At 45.2% G+C, this 19382-nt stretch overlaps 1 protein-coding gene across 4 annotated transcripts in view; it reads right to left on the reverse strand.

The window, feature by feature from the left end:
- Positions 1-19382, reverse strand: part of UNC13B (unc-13 homolog B) — a 336698-nt gene that overhangs the window by 37699 nt on the left and 279617 nt on the right. For all 4 annotated transcript variants that reach the window (XM_050943528.1, XM_050943527.1, XM_050943525.1 and 1 more), the window contains 4 exons: positions 16828-16905; positions 8238-8326; positions 2654-2806; positions 383-506 (listed from right to left, as the gene is read on the reverse strand). In XM_050943528.1, the coding sequence (XP_050799485.1) occupies positions 383-506; positions 2654-2806; positions 8238-8326; positions 16828-16905 (444 nt within the window). The remainder of the gene's footprint in view (positions 1-382; positions 507-2653; positions 2807-8237; positions 8327-16827; positions 16906-19382) is intronic.

Consider the following 19382-nt stretch of genomic DNA (forward strand, 5'->3'; position numbering starts at 1 on the left):
AGCCTAGGGAGCTGATGATCATTAAGTGAAAGCGTTTCCATGGTTAAGCTAACCAGGTGTAGTCAGCACCAGCAACCGGGAAATTTGGTGTGCATTGCCTTATGAAAAAGATTGCAGACTCCTATTCAACAATTTGGTGCACTTGACAGTCACACTTTGGACTCCGGCATCTCAGATGCTGTACTGGGAGAGCACTCTCTCTGCCTTGAGAGCCCATTACCAATAAACCCATTTCTTTATTTTCTTCGATTACGGCCATTGTTCTCCTTTCAATGTTCGCCCTTCAGAACAGGCTGGTGTGCAGACTCCACTACCCGGACAGGGTTATACAGCAGAATGAGCATGGCTTCTGCACTGAGTAAGGAAGCAGGTTATGCTTTACCGTGTGGTCTGTGAGTGGAGGCAGCACAATGAGCTTCTCCACGGTATTCATCACCACCCTCCAGAGCTCCTTCAGCACCCGCTTCAGCACTGTCTTTTCACACACCGTGGCAAAGAGCGTCAGGCTGCAGGGAGAGAGCAAGAGCTGATTAAAACAATGTAGTTCCAGCAGTGCAGGCTGTAGGAGAAACGAGTGAAGTGTGGGTAAGATTTAATGCCTCACCTAACGAACAATTTATGTTAACTCTCATCTCACGTCTCATAGGAAAGAGCAGCATTCCCTTTGCCTACAGCGCTGCTAAAGTAATGTTTTCTGATGCTTTTTCCTTCAGCTTTAGCACTAAGACATTTGCACAAAACAGGATTTTTGTGCCTAAGAATTCAGCCACTGCTATTTAACCCCCAGAGCAATAGAAAGTTTTTATTTTTATTATGGCAGCTTGCAGGGGCCCCAAACAGGATCAGGGCCCCATTGTACTGGATGGTTACACATAAAACAGAAGCGCCCTGCCCCAAAGGGCTCATCCATCTAAATAGGGAAAGACCCAGCAGGTGAGTTTACACTAATCAAGGGCCATTATACTCTTTAGCGTGACCTCCAGAAACACTCCACAGAACCTCACTCTGTGATCAAGCCCATCACTTCTGATTGTGCTAGAGCCTCTCTTATAGAGGTAGGTACCGAAGTCAGTGCCCCGAAGATGGTCAGGAATATCACATTCCCACTCAGTACTTTGACCCCCTGTGGAGCATTTACACCCTCCAGACCATTGTACTTCTCCTAGTCACAGAAACAAAGCTTCCTCATTTTTCAAATACGTGCTCTCTTTACATGAGAGATCCTAGTCGGAGCTCTATTCCTCATCTCCTCTGAGGTTTCTGCTGCAGCTGGAAATGAGAGACCAGGCAGGCGCACAGCTTTGCTTTGCTTTGCTTTCCTCTCCTTGTGCCAGAGATGAAAAGTAAAGTTTTAATGAAACAAAGCTCCCCCAGAGTCCAAAGGCAGTGGCACTGCTACTTTCAAGGAACACATGCTCAGCTGTAACAAGTCTGGAGAGGATGCACACTGGCATCCTTCTGTAGCTCAGCTGTGTCTCTCTCCCTCCAAACACTAACTACCACAGATAGAAGTAAGAGTAAAAGCAGCAGCCCAAGTATTCCTACCTGGCAGAGCCCATACCCACAGAAGAGTGAACATAACTGATTGTAGGCCAGCAAAAGGCCATGTGGCCCAAGGATGGGTTCTCTGAACGCTGATTTGAAACCCACTTTCCTGCTTCTCTCAGGAGAGCCCTCAACACCCTTCTCCAGGAACACATCAAGCTATTTCTTGGCTCAATTCTGTGCTTGGCCTAGCTGCCTTCCTCAGCATCAGTTCTCTGTGTTTACTCCCTTTTGCCTGGAAGAGTTCTGATCAGTTTCCCTTTTCACCTCTCACTGACCATCCCCCTGCCAGTGTAAGGGCACAGAGCGATTAGACTCACTGGCAGAGTCCCACGAGGCTACATCTATAGGAAGCCATTGGGAGAACTGAGGACACAACACACTGGCTGAAGTGCCAGCAATACACAGACAACACTCAAGCATGAACACAACCTCTCCTGGGTCTCTCAACACCTAGCCAAAATCCTCAGCTGGGTGAAGAGCAGCTGGCCAGAGCTGAACCCAGGCAACAAAGAGGTGATGTTAGCAGGATGCAGGCAGTGTTTAGAGGAACTTGCCTCCTCTGTAGGATAGACAAGAAGAATAATCCAGGCTCTGCCGTTGACTTGCTGTGCTGAGGAAAGAAGTCATAAGCATTCCCACTTCTACTTCCCACCAATAGAAGGTGATGCTGCCTCCCAGGAGTAGTTAGGTAAAGCATGGAAATCGCTTTACGGATGTAAAAGTGCTATTGCGTATGCATGCTAACTACGAAGCACACAGTCCCTTTCAGCATCCAACCCGAGGAGAAGATGGAATGACTCAAGTATAAATGCAACAAAATAAACCATTTCTCATGCAACAAAATCACCAATTATACCTGGTGAATATCATGGGATTCACAGAAACGCCATATCATCTGCTGGCTGACACTTTCAAAATGAGAAAGTCTGATATGTCATCCAGAAGCCGCCTCTTTTCCAAAGATAAAAACCCTCTGAGATGACTCTGATAGAGAAGACGTCTCTAGGGAGTCATCCAGAAGGCTGGAGAACCACCCCCGCCTCCCCCCCCAGCAGTCTGTTAGAAATTTTATGGCAGTATGAATACAGAACTGAGCTCTTCTTACTTTCCATCCAGGAAGTCCATTAATGGCCTCAGGACATTGTCCGCATCTTGTGCCACCGTGTTCCTGGCATTTGCAGGGATATTTCCTGTTCCTTTCACTTGACAGAGTATATCTGACATCTGCTTGACACACTCATCAATACGGCTCTGAAAGCTGGACAGACAAGAGAAGCAAAGTTATTCAGCGGCAAAGCTATCACCTTTTGCACATGAAAACATAACTTGTGTTCACTTAACTACGCAATACTCCTCCTGACTCCGTCTAAGACCTTCCCTATTGCTTCCTTCTCAGTGTTGTTAAGAAGGACATGCTATCAGGGTAATCAACTGTGTAGATCATCAGTAGTGACACTAGCATCCCTACACATGGTCTCATCACATTGGAGATAAACTCAGTCACTTATTTAGAAAGCTGCCCTTTTTTCCCCCCAAGAATTACAACTGTGCGTACTGTTCTGTTTTTGATGTATACAGTCTATGACTTCACACAGATCAGTAGCGTAACCAGTGCTCAACTGCAATGCACTGCAGACAGACACGTACATACAGCTCATTACCAGACCTCACAACAGAGAGTTGTTAAAATCAGAGGTGCTCAGCAGCAAAGACACGGGCTGACTGAAACAAGCCCCAGCACCATAAGGCCTGGGTTATACATAAGTGTCAAGACTAACTGGGGCTTGGCTAGCCAAGTGAACAATGTCCGTCTCTGTTGAAGTGACATGCTGGCCATTAGGGGAGTTCAATTGTCTGGAACTCCCAAGGACAGACGGGAAGAGATCCGAGCCACATCCATTTGGGAAATTAGCTTGTCACAACCACTATCAGTAGATGGCAACCTAGTTACTGCATCAGAGGGGTAGCCGTGTTAGTCTGGATCTGTAAAAGCAGCAAAGAATCCTGTGGCACCTTATAGACTAACAGACGTTTTGGAGCATGAGCTTTCGTGGGTAAATACCCACTTCCTCAGATGCATGTAGTGGAAATTTCCAGGGGCAGGTATATATATATGCTAGCAAGCAAGCTAGAGATAACGAGGTCAGTTTAATCAGGGAGGATGAGGCACCATCAGCTCAGGATTGAATAAAGACTGTGAATGGCTTGCCAACTACAGAACCAGTTTCTCCTCTCTTGGTTTTCACACCTCAACTGCTAGAACAGGGCCTCATCCTCCCTGATTGAACTGATCTCGTTATCTCTAGCTTGCTTGCTAGCATATATATACCTGCCCCTGGAAATTTCCACTACATGCATCTGAGGAAGTGGGTATTCACCCACGAAAGCTCATGCTCCAAAACGTCTGTTAGTCTATAAGGTGCCACAGGATTCTTTGCTGCTTTTACTAGTTACTGCAGACAATCAAGAAGAATCTAATGTAGTGATTTAACATGCGGAATACTGCAGCAGAGCCGTCAGCATATCAGCAGGGAATGAAGAGAAATGCCTTGACATTTAAGTTTGCAATATTGTTGTAGCTGTGCTGGTCCCAGAGTATTAGAGACACAAGGTGGGTGAGGTCAAACCTTTTATTGAAGAAGCTGGTCCAATCAGAGGCATCACCTCACCCATCTTGATATTTAAGGCAACTATTACTGACAATAGATGGTAAGTGTGGCATTCAATTAGCTAATGTTTGTGCAGGGCCTTGAACATGTAAGAAGTGCTAGGGATTGTGGCCAAGGTTTAACACCCCTTACTCCACCAAATCAACCGAACCTGGGGGTGGTGGTCTAAAGCTGGCTTCTAAATCTATATTTGGGCACCTAAATAAGGGGCCTGATTTCCCATAGCGTTGAGTCAGCAGGACCCTTGTGGCATAGGTGGGCCTCTCTCCTTTCAAAACATGAACCCTCTGCTCCTGCTACTCACTAGGCTCCGTGCCCCCCTGCCTTCTCCACCTCCACCCTCCCACTGCCTCCTTCTCTCACCATGGAGCAGTCTCCCACCAGTGCATCCTACTCCATTGAAGCAACCCCCGAGCCAGGCCTCCGTTCTCACGTTAACCTCTCTGACACAGCTGAGGTGCTCAAGAGGGTAGGAACACCACAGCATGGCACTCGAGTGGAGTGCCAGCATACAGTGCTGCAGCAGCCAAATGCTCAGGGTCTCGCTGATCATCATATTTGGAGTCAGGAAGGAATTTCCCCCCAGGTCAGATGGTGAGGTGGGGAGTTCGCCTTCCTTTGCAGCACGGGGCCTGGGTCACTGGCAGGTTTAAACGAGTATAAATGGTGGATTCTTTGTCACTTGAAGTCTGTAAATCATGGTTTGAGGACTTCAGTAACTCAGCCAGAGATTAGGGGTCTGTTACAGGAGGGGATGAGTGAGATTCTGTGGCCTGCAATGTGCAGGAGGTCAGACTAGATGATCATGATGGTCCCTTCTGATCTTAAAGGCTATGAGAGGCCTCATATTGCAGGGATCTGTGCTTGGGAATAGGATGGGCTGTATATAGACAAGAAATTATCAGCTTCTCAGGGTCCAGCAGCAGCTGCTTCCTTTAGCCCCAATGAGCTGAGTCCTCTGGTCTGGACCCTTTCCTTAAGCTGGCAGAGGGAAGCAGGGGTTTCCAAACACAGAGAAAACACCAGCTTCCGTGAAAATGACCATGCAGCTAGCTGTGCCAAGTCACCGAAACCCAAGAATTCCTGGTTTGCAGGGTCACATAACTACATTAGGGGAAAACATTAAGCGTTGGCAGCTACATCTTACTCTGTGCATAAACTGCAACGTAACTGGGCTGCCCAGCATCAACTAGTCACTGCAGTGAGCTAGGGATGTTAGTCTCTCAGGCACCAACAGATAAGATTCCAGCATTCCCCGATCCATATGCTGTCTCCTCTCCTCCAAGGTTTCCAAGAACAAACAGCATCTAACCCGCAGTTAGGTGTAAACCATGCTATGTTTCCTCTGAGCTATAAAACCTGGAGTATTTATTACGTGTGAAAAGCTGAAGTGGAGTGTTACACTAAGTAGGCTGGTAATGCAGCAGTCGTGTCTCAACGCTGTTGATCTATTGAAATGTGAACATCTGACCCAGGTGTGTTTGGAATACATTTACTATGATTGGGATGTGCAGCATGGGATTAATGGTGTTCTAACGATAGACCCACACCAGGCCAGGATGCAGAGAAGGGATTACCAGCTTGCTGAGAGAGACCACGTCGATTTAATTTCATTCTTTTTACAGAATGGCCCTTTCAGCCGTGCAAGTGGCTCCATACCAATCACCAATCTTGAATAAAGCTTGGTTGGTAAGTATCTATGTCTAAGGCACCTATCATCTTGGTATCTGAGCTGACAAGGTGGCAGGCTGTTCTCCAGCTTGCTCTAGGTTTAGTCGTGGATGTTACTTTTGCACGACACATGCTGTGGAGTTTTGCCACCCATTCTTTGGGGAACAGTACAGCAAACCAGGCCGGGGTCTGCAGATAGCAAAGGGAGTGCTCCAGGCCTGCTGCTGAAAAAGCTAATCTCTTGCCTCTTGAATCTGTACTTAGGCTACCGAAGACAACGTGCTGGAATATCCTAGCTGCCATGCCCCCCGCCCCGCCCCTTTCTTGGGGCAAGGGTATTGTTTGTTATGCAGTGTTGGAAGCCTACAGCCCTTCCAGAAGGGAGTGAGAGAGTGGGAAGAGGTGGGTGTGGGACCATGCGTTGGGATGAATTACTCTCCCAGTATCCACAGTACACTTAAAACTATATTGTGTCCGTCAGTAATGCACTAAATATGGCTCTTTGACCAAACAAGGCTCTGTCATGCTGTGCTCTGTGATGGTGCTTCCTCAGGACAGAGGGAGCAGGGAATTTAGATGTTAACTGTTTCCTCAGCCACTGCAGCTATCCCTCAAACATGAAAAAAGATCTGATGCATAAGAGGTGCAAAGTGTCCTAGGAGTTGCCATTTGTACAGATGCTTTTTATGCTAGTGAGGACACCTATCCTACCTCTCAGCTACATCCCTGAGGAGGAGATCTGTCTTGCACAGTAAGCTGCCCTTCCACTTTTAATTTGATACCATCACTTCTGAATAAATAAAGCAGCTGAATCCTACTGACTGGTTAATCTCTCTCTCTGGCACATGTTTCTGAAACACTCCCTGATAACGTGTCCTGATACTGCATAATCTCTGTAAATTACACTTTCAAATGCCAAGATTCCACCCTAATTGTCTTGTAACATTGACACTGTGAAGACAAGTGTCAGATAACAATACTAACCCACTAATTATGATTTCTCATTCATCCTCCATCTAATTATGAATGTCATTGACTCAGTTCCATGTGTTCATATCTCCCCATCTCCTGCTGCCACCCTCCATGAATAGCAATGGGAGTTACACACTTAGTTACCAGTTCCATATGCTGAAAATGCAGCTGTGTGTCAATAAGTCCCCAAAGTAACTGATGGTCATAAATACTGTATGGATGGGAGGCAGAGCAGTCAGGCTGAGTTTTTATTCTCACCACCCAGGTAGGAGCTGCACTACTGAATGTGCCTTCATTAATCTTTTTACAGGGCATAGATGAGTGAACTTTCCTTATTGCGGGGAATAGTGATTTTAAAAGATGAATAGACTGGATCAATTGGGGGACATTTTACTTAGGAACATAGGATGGAAGGGAACTCCTGGCTCATCAAGTCCAGCCTCCTGCTATCACAGGCCACCCCAGCCCATAAATCCCATTCATAAATGTATCAAGCTCCACCTTAAAACTAGTTAAGCTGTTTTCCCCTACTACTCCTGTTGGGAGGCTGTTCCAGAACCTGACTTCTCTGACGATTAGAAACCTTCTTCTAATTCGCAGGCTAAACTTATTTATGGCCAGTTGATACTCATTCCGTGCCTCCATACAGAGACCTGAACATCCAGCAAAGGTGAAGACAGTCTTCAGCCTTCCAGTCTTGCTTAAGCTACAACTTTTGTGCTCATTGTAGAGTTGTGATAGCCGAGGCACATTCCCTGCCACAGGTAATTTGTATCTATGATTTGTAAATAAAGCTTTTAATTGCAACTAGCAACAATTCTGGCACTAGTGCCAACAATGACTGACCAGCCTATAAAAAAGTGCCAACCTCTGCAACACTAGAGTACCGAGTCTCAGTGTGATTCACAAATGCTAAGCCAGTTTCCTTCCGATTGTAACACTCATTTAACAATCGGAAAGCACTCAGCTGCTAGGCACTTTAACAGAATGTTTGCATTTAAACAGGAATATCACCTCTGAATGTTCAACTGGAAACTGCTTTCAGAGCAATGAAGAACAGGACTCTATTCTCCCAGACACAAGTGCTGTTAGCAGCAGCATCAGCAATATATGTAATCCAAATATATGTCACAGTTCAGATTCTCATGTTCTGTTCCCAGGCAGAGCAATTAACACAACAGATATAGTTTTCCAAAAGCGTCTCAATTCTTCAGATGGAGAATTGAGCAAAGTCAGGGCCACGAATTTGATTCAAAACAGAAACACACTGTGAAATTGCCATGTGTTTTACTTTCATCTCTCTCAGTCTCAGGAGAGATGCAGCTGGAGTGGAAGGAAAGGAATGTTTTCATGGTTATAGAGCGTAGATGTACTAACCTGTTACCAAACACAACACTGAGCTCATCCAAAACATTGTTCAGTTTCACTTGGAGCTCTTTGAGATTGTCACTTGCTTCTGGGTCCAGCTGTGGACAAAAGGAGAATGCTTAGCTGGAAAGTGGAGGTTGGTTTGCTGTTCCTCAAAGCACCATTAGCCACTGATGACTAAATGGTAGAAAAGCACATGAAATATCCTCAAAATGTGTTTACTAGTATCCTTTCCCAGGCATCACCGTAGAGCTTCATGGCCAGTGATAGAGCCATGAGGGACCTCCCCATAGAACTTGGGAGACATGAACAGAAGTTACTTTGGCTCTTACTTTCCACCACCTCTTCTCAAAGACATCCCTTTTCCTGCTACTCATGGAGGTAAGAAATAAAGAAACATTTAAACCTTTCTGGCACAGAACCCAGACTGCTGTGTTACTGCAATATATACCTTTAGGTTCTGAGTCGCCTTGTGGCTATAGGTTTAATCAAATACTGGCTTCTTTAAAGTGTGGCTTTTTACTGAGCTTTGTTTCTCCATGTGTGAATTTGACAGTAGTTGCACCACCTTCTACCTCCAGTCATTACACAGACTTCAGGCTGCGGTTCAGTGGAACATGGGGAATATGGCCACATTTTCCCCTCTTCTGAAAATCTGGCCATAAGTGTCACAAAGGGAGCAGTTATGTGCTGAGCACTTTTGAAAATATGACCCAGTTGGGGATCCAGATCACATGAAGATCTGGCCCCTTCGTGATCAGCCCTGAATACTCCTGAGTTAGACTGAGATACAATCAAGATCACTGCGTGCGAGTCTTTCAGCTGAGACATTAAAACCTGAGATCCTGTCTGCACTGCATGAACGGGACTGATCTCTTGACCCCTGCCCTAAGAGTCCTGGTTTGCTCCACGACCCAGAGCCAAGAATTTCCCTCTTCTGCATTTGTGCAGTGTGCCTGATGCTGGCGGTTGCCTCTCTCCAGCCTTAGGTGGTTGTATTTCAGCAGGGCAGCGCTGCCTGCACATGCGGAGTTTGGGCTGGAAATGCTATATTATGTAAAACAGGATCACTTCTGGTTACATCAGTCTTCTGGTTCTTAAGCATAAATAAAACGCCTCTGCTGTTTGTGAATTGGGACTTTAGAACTCCAGCCTGACCTCCAACTTAGACCATCTAGTCACTGATACAGGCACTCATTGCAACAGCAGTGTGGTGGCTAGAATTCAGGGGCTTAGGTTTCTAGCTCCAATACTGAGATTTAGCCTAGACAGGAATTAAAGACAACAGGAGTTCCTGCTACCACATTCTGTGCTGGCTGGGGCCCTGCTTATCTCCTTTAGCATCTATCAGAGAAAGCAAAGCCTCTGGGGAAATACAGAGATTTGGAATGGGATTCACGCCTTTCCCTTTAATAAACTAGCTGGGAAAATCCAGATTTTAATAGGTGTTAGAAAGTGTGCTTACCAGTCTTCTAGATCAATTTTCAAAAACAGAGAGAGAAATAGCAGCTGTTGGTTTATTTATGAGTCTCAGGAGTGAAGCGCTGCCTGCAGTGACTTTCCAGCTTTATTAATGTGAGTTTGTAATGTCATTCCCTGTGCACCTGTTTCTCCATACAGGCAGCAGTGAAGATGGCATGATTCGAACAGGAGGCTAACTAGAGATTTTGGGCCCAACTCACTGGTAAAAAGCTAGGGATACAGTCTCCTAGTGGTTGCTTTTCTTTCTACCATCCAGCCCCCTTCCATTCCCCAGGCACGTAAGACACCATCAGTTTAGTCTCCAATGCAGAATGTGCAGTTTACAGCACCGTTACTCCTCTGAGCTCAGCCCACTGTCTGGGGGAGTGGGACTCAGGATCAGCCTGACTCACCGTGACATTTCAGACAAATGCTTTGCCAGCTGAACTAGAGGATCAGCTCTCTTCTTACACAAGCCACCAGAACTGGTACTGATCACTCACCACGCCTGCTATTTCCTTCATAGCTATAGGCTGTGGCTGTGCTGAATCCACAGGATATTCTTAGGTCAGCATCTATGACAGCGATGGTGCATGGCAACTCATGGCCCTTGGAATGTCGAGATCATGCAGTGTACAACGAATGAGTTATTTTACTGTGGAAAGTTACATAAGAACATAAAAAATGGCTATTCTGGGTCAGACTAAGGGTCCATCTAGCCCAGTACCCTGTCTTTGGACAGTAGCCAGTGCCAGGTGCCCCAGAGGGAATGAACAGAACAGGGAATCAGCAAGTGATCCATCTCCAGTTGCCCATTCCCAACTTCTGGCAAACAGAGGCTAGGGGAACTCAGAGCATGGTTACTACAGAGGATGCATTGAGTGCATCCAGGCTGCCTCTTACTATTTTATTCTTGTAGCAGTGAACCTCCCCTTCCCCTCCCATCAGAGAGCATAATATGGCTCCTCGGTATCCTATCATCACCAAGTTTTGCGCTGGCTAGAGAGGATATCTGGGAGCAACACTTCACCCAGGGCATGAACACTCAGGCCTTTACAGTGCTTCTGGCCAGGGGGTTGCAGACCCAAACTCAGATCCCTGTAGCACTCTCTCTCCTCTAAACTGACCCCCGCCCCCTTTTCAGGTGTGATTAACAAGACTGCTACTGACACTGATTAAAAAAGTTTCTAGTTTTTTTCCTCATTACACATTAGTAGCCACTAAGTGATAGTGGAAGGAAAGCCAGCTGTGGTGCTGAATTTCTCAGCTCAGTGGCAGAAAAGTCCTTTGTCATTATGTAGATGTTGATTCTTCTGAACAGCTGCTAATACATAAGAAGGAGACGTGTAGATAATGTATTAACTACCTCCTTAATGGCTGGTATTGGCATTCCCTCGCGCGACAAACTGCAGGGGATTAACTGAACTGGGATTTAGGTCCATTAGAAGGGCATGAGATTGGTGCCTACTATTTCTGTATTTGAATTAGATACAAGTTACGGTCCTTCATAGACTTTCTTCAGTTTTCAGTGTAGCTGGAAACTCTTCTCTGCCAATATGGTGGAGCACTGATAAAGGCTCCTGAATGAACAGATATCTACTTGGCTGCTCAGTCAATGACTGCTAAGTGTACCAGCTCTCCATGAGAACAGGAAACGCCACTTGGACTGTACAATAAACCAGGCTTGCAGAGCAGAGCAGCAAGGAATATTAGAAAGTTGGTGTATTGTAATATATATCATGACCATGGCATTTCTGCTGGAAGCTGGAACTCCACTGCCTTATTGAGTCTTAAAATCTCCCTCACGCTGGGTGCATGGAGCGTGACACTGAGAAAGCAAGCTAATAAGAATGTTCTCTTTCTATGAAACATGAGACAGCCTAGATTACATGGTGATTAATTCTGAACAAATGTTCTAATTCTAGTAGGAATAATACTTGGCACTTCCACAGCATCGTTTGAGGATCTAAAAGCAGCGTCGAGACAATGAATGGAGACTCTCAACACCCACCACATACATGAAGCCAGGAAGCATTATCTCTTTTTTCAGAGATGAGGCATCCTGTCTCTATTTGAAGGCATCAAGAATAGAGACTCTACCTCTTCCCATGGCAGTTTGTTCCCATGGTTAATCCCCTTGCCGGTAACCATTTGTGCCTTATTTCTAAATTTGATTTTGTCTGATTCTAACATGCACCTCCTGATGGTTGTCGTGCCTTTTGCCCTTTGGTACCAGCACTTTCTCCCCACATAGGTACTTGTACACTGTAATCAAGACACATCTCACACTTTTTGATAAACTAAACCAGATCGAGACCTTCTTTAAAAGGACACAATACATTGGCTTATGTCACTTGGTCCCAAGGATCACTCACTTCCCCACCACCTTTCAGGAAAGGGAGAAGATGGAGGGCTGAGCAAAGCCAGCAGTGTGCATTTCTAACTCTACTGTGGATTTGACAGCAGTCTTACAAGCCAGAAGAATTCAGCAGGATAAGAAGCTCTTAGCAGGAGCCTGGACCCAAGGAATGCTTTCCCACAGCTCTTATTACAAAGTCAAGGCTGTTTTTCAGCTATCCTGGGGTTTGTCATACAGGTGACTTAGCATTTAAAATGAGGGAGAAATCTGGCTGAACACTAAGAAGAGAGTATGTTTTACTGGAGCATTTTTCATAACAGCTTAGCTGATAGCATGAAAACTGGTCTACTAAAGACTTTGTTCTCAAGGCTCAATACAGTAGCACCTCAGTGTTATGAACACCTCAGGAATGGAGGTTGTTCATAACTCAAATGTCCGTAACTTGGGACAAAACATCATGGTGGTTCTTTCAACAGTTTACAACTGAAAATTGACTTAATACAGCTTTGAAATTTTACTATGCAGAAGAAAAATGCTGCTTTGCCTTTATTTTGTAGTAGTTTACATTTAACACAGAACTGTAATGTATTTGCTTTTTTGTGTGTGTGTGCCTGCTGCTGCCTAATTGTGTAATTCCGGTTCCAAATGAGGCGTGTGGTTGACTGGTCAGTTCGTAATTCTGGTGTTTGTAACTCTTAGGTTCTACTGTAAACAATAATATTCTCTGATATTTTCCCTGGGAGGTTTGTACTTCAAAAAGAAAATCTAAGTTTCTACACTTTTTAATTGGGCTTTTGCAACATATCGAGAATTCGTGGCAGTGGGCAGTGCAGTACATGGGTTTTTTATCCTGCAGAAGTTAATGACTGCATAACTCGTGAAAGGCAAAAGGCGGCAGTAAGTGGGCTGCAAAGTCGTTCCTGACGAATGAAAATAGAAAGTATGACACTGCCCACTGTCAGACTGTTTGTACCATTCCCAAGCAAGGGTCTGTAGAACAACATGAGGAGTGACGAGAAAACAGCACAGGTAGCATGAGGGGGGAGGGATAGCTCAGTCATTTGAGCAGGGGACGGCTAAACCCAGGGTTGTGAGTTCAATCCTTGAGGGGGCCATTAAGGGATTTGGGAATTGGTCCTGCTTTGAGCAGTGGGTTGGATGAGATACCTCCTGAGGTCCCTTCCATCCCTGATATTCTATGGATTCTGTGACTGCTTTGCTTGCATGAATTTATGACTGCCACATTCAAAGATATTCAGATTCCAAGGCCAGAAGGCACCATTGCGATCACCCAGTCTGAGCACCTGCGTAACACAGGCCAGAGATCTGCCCCAAAATAATTCCTAGAGCACAGCTTTCAGAAAAATGTCATTATGCATCTGTGAAGAGATGAGTGAATTATACAAGTTACTTCAAAGTCATATCAGTGACATCAGGGAACATATATGACTACCATCACCATAGAATCTGTGCCTACAACATTTACACCACAACACCATTGTGTATAATGCTTTTACCACTACAAATAATTGCAGGAACACTATTTTTTCCCAAATACCTGACATTTGAGAGAGGTTTTTAGAAGCTGTATTGATAATATTTGTATCCCTTTAAGTCAAGTTGTCCTAGCAGCATGAGATCCACTGCACAGGCTCAAAGAGAGAAAAATAAAGTGTCATAAAACTCTAAAATGATCTAAAAGAGCTTTTCTATCAATTATAATGTAGTTTGAATGAGAGAATCTCTTGGGATCTTCCAAGGTGTGAAACAAGGGCAGTACCCCACTGGAAGGAGGATTTTCCAGATCTTTTGTGCTCCAGCTTCTAGCCTCAGTGGGTCACAAGATATTGGGTATTATGCCCAGGGGTCTAGGGCTGAATGCTGCCTTATGCCACACCTGATATCCTTGGGTAATGTTTTAGGAAGAGTACAAAGAATGCTGGCAGGGATGGGATTTCACAGTTGGGAAGAGAAGGAACAACTATTTGAAACCTGTTCGGAGCTTTATAATATCAGAAGTACTCCAGGTGTAGATGGATTAGGTGAACAGAATGCAGCTGAAGTAATCAAAGTGCATGCTATCGTAAATTCATTTAATCTCTCTCACCACCTCCAACTCCTAATTTCTATGATTTGTCAATCTGCAACTCCTAATATACATGATTTGTCTACCTGCAACAGGAAAACTGTCAAGGTGCTTCCATTTAGCCACAATACGTTGGGTAACACAAAAAAATAAACATTTACTTAGAGCACTGATGTGACCTCAACATGACATTTTCTTATTCTTTACAGAGAAATACCTCTTCTCATTGCTTTCTATGTAAACATTGCCCTCACTGCTATATTTTAGTGCCAACCACTGTATGAAGTATGGATGCTGTATGCATCTCTTGTAAACACCAAGTAATTGTCCTTCTTGAAGGAGAAGACAAAAACTTTGCACAAGATGAGGGATTTCCAGAACACATAATTAGCTCTATTTTCAGTCGTCATCTCACTAACTGATATTCACTGGCCAGGACTAATCTCTATCAGAGTAGCCACTAAAACTAGAACAAGGCAGTCTAGGCTAGCAGAACCAAGGATCTGGCAGGGTTTTAATCTATGCAGCAAAGTACTAAACGCATACCAAGAGGAAAACCCTGCGGAGGTCAGCTATTTCAGGTACTTGGAACAAGTTAAATGAAGTATTTCTGGTGAGCAGTGGCAGGCGGATGAGGTGAACAAACAGCATGTAGCAAGGAGTTTCACTCCCAAGAAAACTTGCTAATATATTTAGCAAACAATATTCCAGTTGCTCAACATGTCATTTGCATTCTCTCGCTCCCCAAGTTCGCTAGTTCCCAAGTGTGAGTCACAGGGTTTGAGCCAGAGCTCCCAGAACATCTCCTCCTCCTTGTATAACCCCACAGTGCAGGGAGACCGCTGAAGAGCCTGCAGCTTCTCAGCCATTTTCATGTCACTACAGGAGGAGGCTTTCAATGGAGGATGCTGCAAGGGACAAGCTGGGCTGGAAGGGAACAGCTCGCAGCAGAGGGAGCTCACAAAGGTCCTGGCAGATACATGAGTTTTTGTATAAATGTACTTTTGTTCCGGATGATTGCTGTGTGATAGCACAGCTGAGATCTGCATTCCTGTTCCAGCTAGAGTCTAAGCACCCTGAGCACCGACTGTCTGGACAGAGGTGGAGCGTTAGCGTACCACAGACAGCGTGCAGAACATATGTACCCTAAACACTCCAGTACATTACACGCACTGTACTGTACCTTACACCAAACAGTTCAACATGCTCTTGTTATTTCATTGCTCATGAAGTGCCGAGTCATCACGCAGCATTAGGCAGGAGTGTGAAAATACAGAGGTTTGCACCTCCCCAGTGCTGGCCACAGGTCTCTCCTGTGAACCTGGGGTACAAGCTGAAACCCCGTTGTGATTTCTCAACTCACTAGGGAAGCGCTGGGACAGGCATTGTTGAGACTCTGTGCTGAAAGATGTGCCCTTTCCGGAGGGTGATCTTACCCAGGCTAAGCGATGTTGTTTAGATTGTCATTCAACACAGTTTACCACCAGGCGTTTGAGATACGAGGTTATTCCCCATTGTAAGTATAAGGAAATACCATGGCTATCAGATAGCACTGTGGGTAACTTGGCAAATGCTGATTTCCTAATGGTGACCCCCGTATATGCGAGTGATGCCTTCATAAAATCAGTCACATACGTTTAATCATGGGAGCAACTGTTCTGGAAAACTGGCCCTTTGGGGCCATGACTGATGTAATGTCAAGGCTCGGTGCACCTGTGCAACACAAGTCGAGGTTGCTGGGACATTGTGTTTCAGGAGAACTGAACTCCATTGGGAAGAAAACCGCTTTGCTGTCACCCCTGCATTAGCCAGTGAAACATTTAGCAGGTTTTTATTTATTTATTTTTTTAAACTCAAAAACAAGCACTTGTCACTTCTTAGAATTATGCCACTGAGCACTAGAGAGACTTGGAAACAACAGTGCAGAGTCAAAAAGCTAAGCTGCCACCCCTGAACTAGCCTCTCGGCGTGCAAACGACAGTGCAGGATCTAGCACATCACAGCTAAAGAAAATGCCCCGAGGCTCTGAAAAAGACTTTTTCCTAACAGGAGCAGTGTCCTTTTCTTCATCATCCTGGGTCTTGAAAAGCAATGAAAAGAGAGGAAAAAAGATATACATTATAGCTGCGCATCCTCTCTTCACCAACAGCAACTGAAACAAAATTCTTTCATGTCTTTGAAACTTGCTACCCTCTGAACAAAACATTCACAGGAACACGGCAATAAATCTACCTTCGCAAACCATTTCTTAGGGATCCAAGAAATGAGCCATTACACAGCCTGTGTGTGTTTAGAATAGATTAAATGTAGGTCATTTACTCCCAACCAAGTTACTGCCCTTCGTTTACACACTGCACAAAATTACTTATGCCCATAATGGGGAGAGTTTGTTGACAATTTATCATATTTAAAAAACAGACTTGAAAACATCTTGTTGTGCCCCTGTCCAGCCCACATTAATGTATGTTCTTATTACTGTCTTATTACTTCTTCTCTTGTCCTCCCTCCCCTGCTCCTGTCTGTTGTTTGAAAAACCTGCTGTTGTGTTCAATTAGACTGAAAGATTTTTGGGGCAAGGGCTGTCCTTTCACTCCGACAGCCCGGCCCCTAGAGCAATGGGGCCCTAATCTTTACCGGAGTTTCTAGGTAAACCAGTCATTCTGCACATAAGTAGCCAGTTTTAGTGCTCGTACCTCCTTAGCACCCATGGCCTCAAACATCTTCTCGAGCTGCACTCTCAGCTGCTGAATGTTGTTCATCAGGATGCAGGGCTGAAGGAAGCAATGGCAAAGTCTTGTTACTGATTTGGGTGACAACAGTATTGTTTGTTCTTTCACAGGCACAGCCAGGGCTAGAGTTTCCCCCAGCATGTAAATGAAGAGGAACGGCAGATTTCAGTACTAACAAAGCTGAGGAGGAAAGTCCCTCTCTCCAACCGGGAAAGGGGGCAGCTGCTTGCAGACATGCCAATCAGTGGTTAAGGGGTTGCTCCAGGAGACAGCCGGCAGCTGCCCTCCTGCAAGAGTCCATTCTCACATCACCCTCTCAACTCCGACCTGTGCAGATCTGAACTGCATACAGAACATAAGGGGAGGTGCTGCACACCGAGGTAGCCACTCCCAGAAATTCACGCATCAGTGAGGGGGAAAAATTTATCTGCTCAATCTCCCCGTTTGCAATTAAGGGACTATGTAGCAGACCCCAAACATCTCTAGGGTGGGACTCAGCTAGGGCTGAAGGGAGAAGGGATGCACTGATATGTCTCAGGCTGCTTCATTCAGAATCTCTCCTCTGAGCACACTACCCGTGGAGCCATTGAATTGACAATAGCATCCAGTAGCAGTTTGGAGGATTTGTAGCATAGAGGCAGATATCTGACGTAGAAAACTACCAGACCGTGGTGAAGTGGCATTAATCCTAAGGGGACGAGATGAATCTTCTGTTCTAAGTACCCTGACATATGAGCAAATCTACCCACCTACAAGGGAACAGCTCCCCACTGAATCAAACAGTCAAACACCCATGAATGATGATCCTCTGCTCCAGTAACACTCCTGATGAGAGTGCCAGACTTCCAGTTGAATGGAAGCTTTTCTATATAGGGGATTAGATTTTGCCAAACCCTAGTTCTACCAATTAAGGGGTTTTCTAAGGGTGCTTCTCAATTGTCCATATATAGGAAAATTCCTGCCTGATCTATATGAAGTAAGGAAGGTCACTGACTTGGGCGTTGAAGAAAAGGAGCATCTGGCAGCCTGACTGAGTTCTAGGTCACAGAAGTGTAATGGCTTGTCTTGTTTGGACCATCTCTCTTGAGCAGAACTGGGGGACGGCAGTGTCCCAGCCCCGTCTGTTGTCATTCATGGTTATGTCTACATGCTGGGGCGCGCAATAGGCATTTCCTTCCAGAGATTAAGCTAAGATTTCCACCACACTAGCATGGATCAGATGTGTACTATTTTGGCTTCAGTCTCTTTGGGGTAATTCACTGCTGTTTGTGCGTGCCATTAGCAAAAGAAAACTTTGGGAATGAAACGTTAAGTTTCCCCAAACATGGATGGATGCCAATTCTATCTGTACCCCTGGCAGGCTATCGGGTCGGGTATAGCACAGATCACTGTTCAGACACTACAGAAGATTTGAACGATTTGTGAACACCACAGGTGGACTCCATTTGCATGCTGTGGTCTTTACTTTAAGAAAAAAGAGTGGGAAATTATTTCTTTTGAAGAAAATAATTATGGGTAGAAAGAATGAAACCGTATAAACAATTAGCACTTGGAGCAGAAAGGGGAGAAAGCCTTGGTAAACACATGAAAACGGAGTGAACAACATTAATCTTTTTCTTCCACTCTCTTGGGGCAGCCGCAGCTGCATTACCTATTGAACCACACAGAAAAAAATACACCAACTAATAGCCCAGAGCGACACCTACCAATCACTCCACTGTGATCTGAGTCTGACTTCTCTGGTGCCATGTCCCGCCAATGTCAAGGACAGAGTTTGAATTAGGTGAGCACAAAGGGAGAAAACCCATTTGCTAAGAGGAGGCTGGAGCATTCCCCTGGCTTCATTAAAGAAGAGCGTCAAGAACAGCATGCGACAAGCACCCAGATTTCAGACACAGTTTTATTTACCACCACCATTAATGACCTATAAAAGGGGCTGAACAACAAGTTGGTTAGAAGCAGGGGATACTACACTGGGAAGTGTTTGTGAAAACCAACTGGGAGACAAAGATGGTTTAAAGATCTACAAAGAGTGCCCCACGCCCATTTCTTTTCATAGCCATAAAACAAGATTTAGACACTAGATTTGATGCCTCACTCCAAAGGGCCCTGGAAAAAGGTGACAGCAGCTGCCATAAGCAGTTCCCCAGGTTCAGAATGAAAAGATGGGGAGAAAAGTCCAAGCCCCAGCAAGCCAGGCTGAGTCTACCTTGGCCATCACCTTGGCATGTGGCCAAGCACACCGTGCAAGCATGAGCCTGACAGGAAGGGTCCATCTCTGCTCTTTACAATTCCATGTGCAGCTGCAGCCTGGGGAGGGAGGGGATCACAGCAGAGCCAGCAAGGTGCATGCGTCTGGAACATTTATTTCCACTTCCTTAATGCAGAGCAAAACCCTCTGACACAGGTGTGGTGGGACTGACACACACCAAGTGCCCAATTTTATTTTATAAGTGAGCAAATCACAGTTAACTCCATAAAACAGCTGGGGCTTGATGACATGAGCGCAATGACGAGGT

Source organism: Gopherus flavomarginatus, chromosome 3 (assembly GCF_025201925.1).
Source record: "Gopherus flavomarginatus isolate rGopFla2 chromosome 3, rGopFla2.mat.asm, whole genome shotgun sequence".
Lineage (NCBI taxonomy): Eukaryota > Metazoa > Chordata > Testudines > Testudinidae > Gopherus > Gopherus flavomarginatus.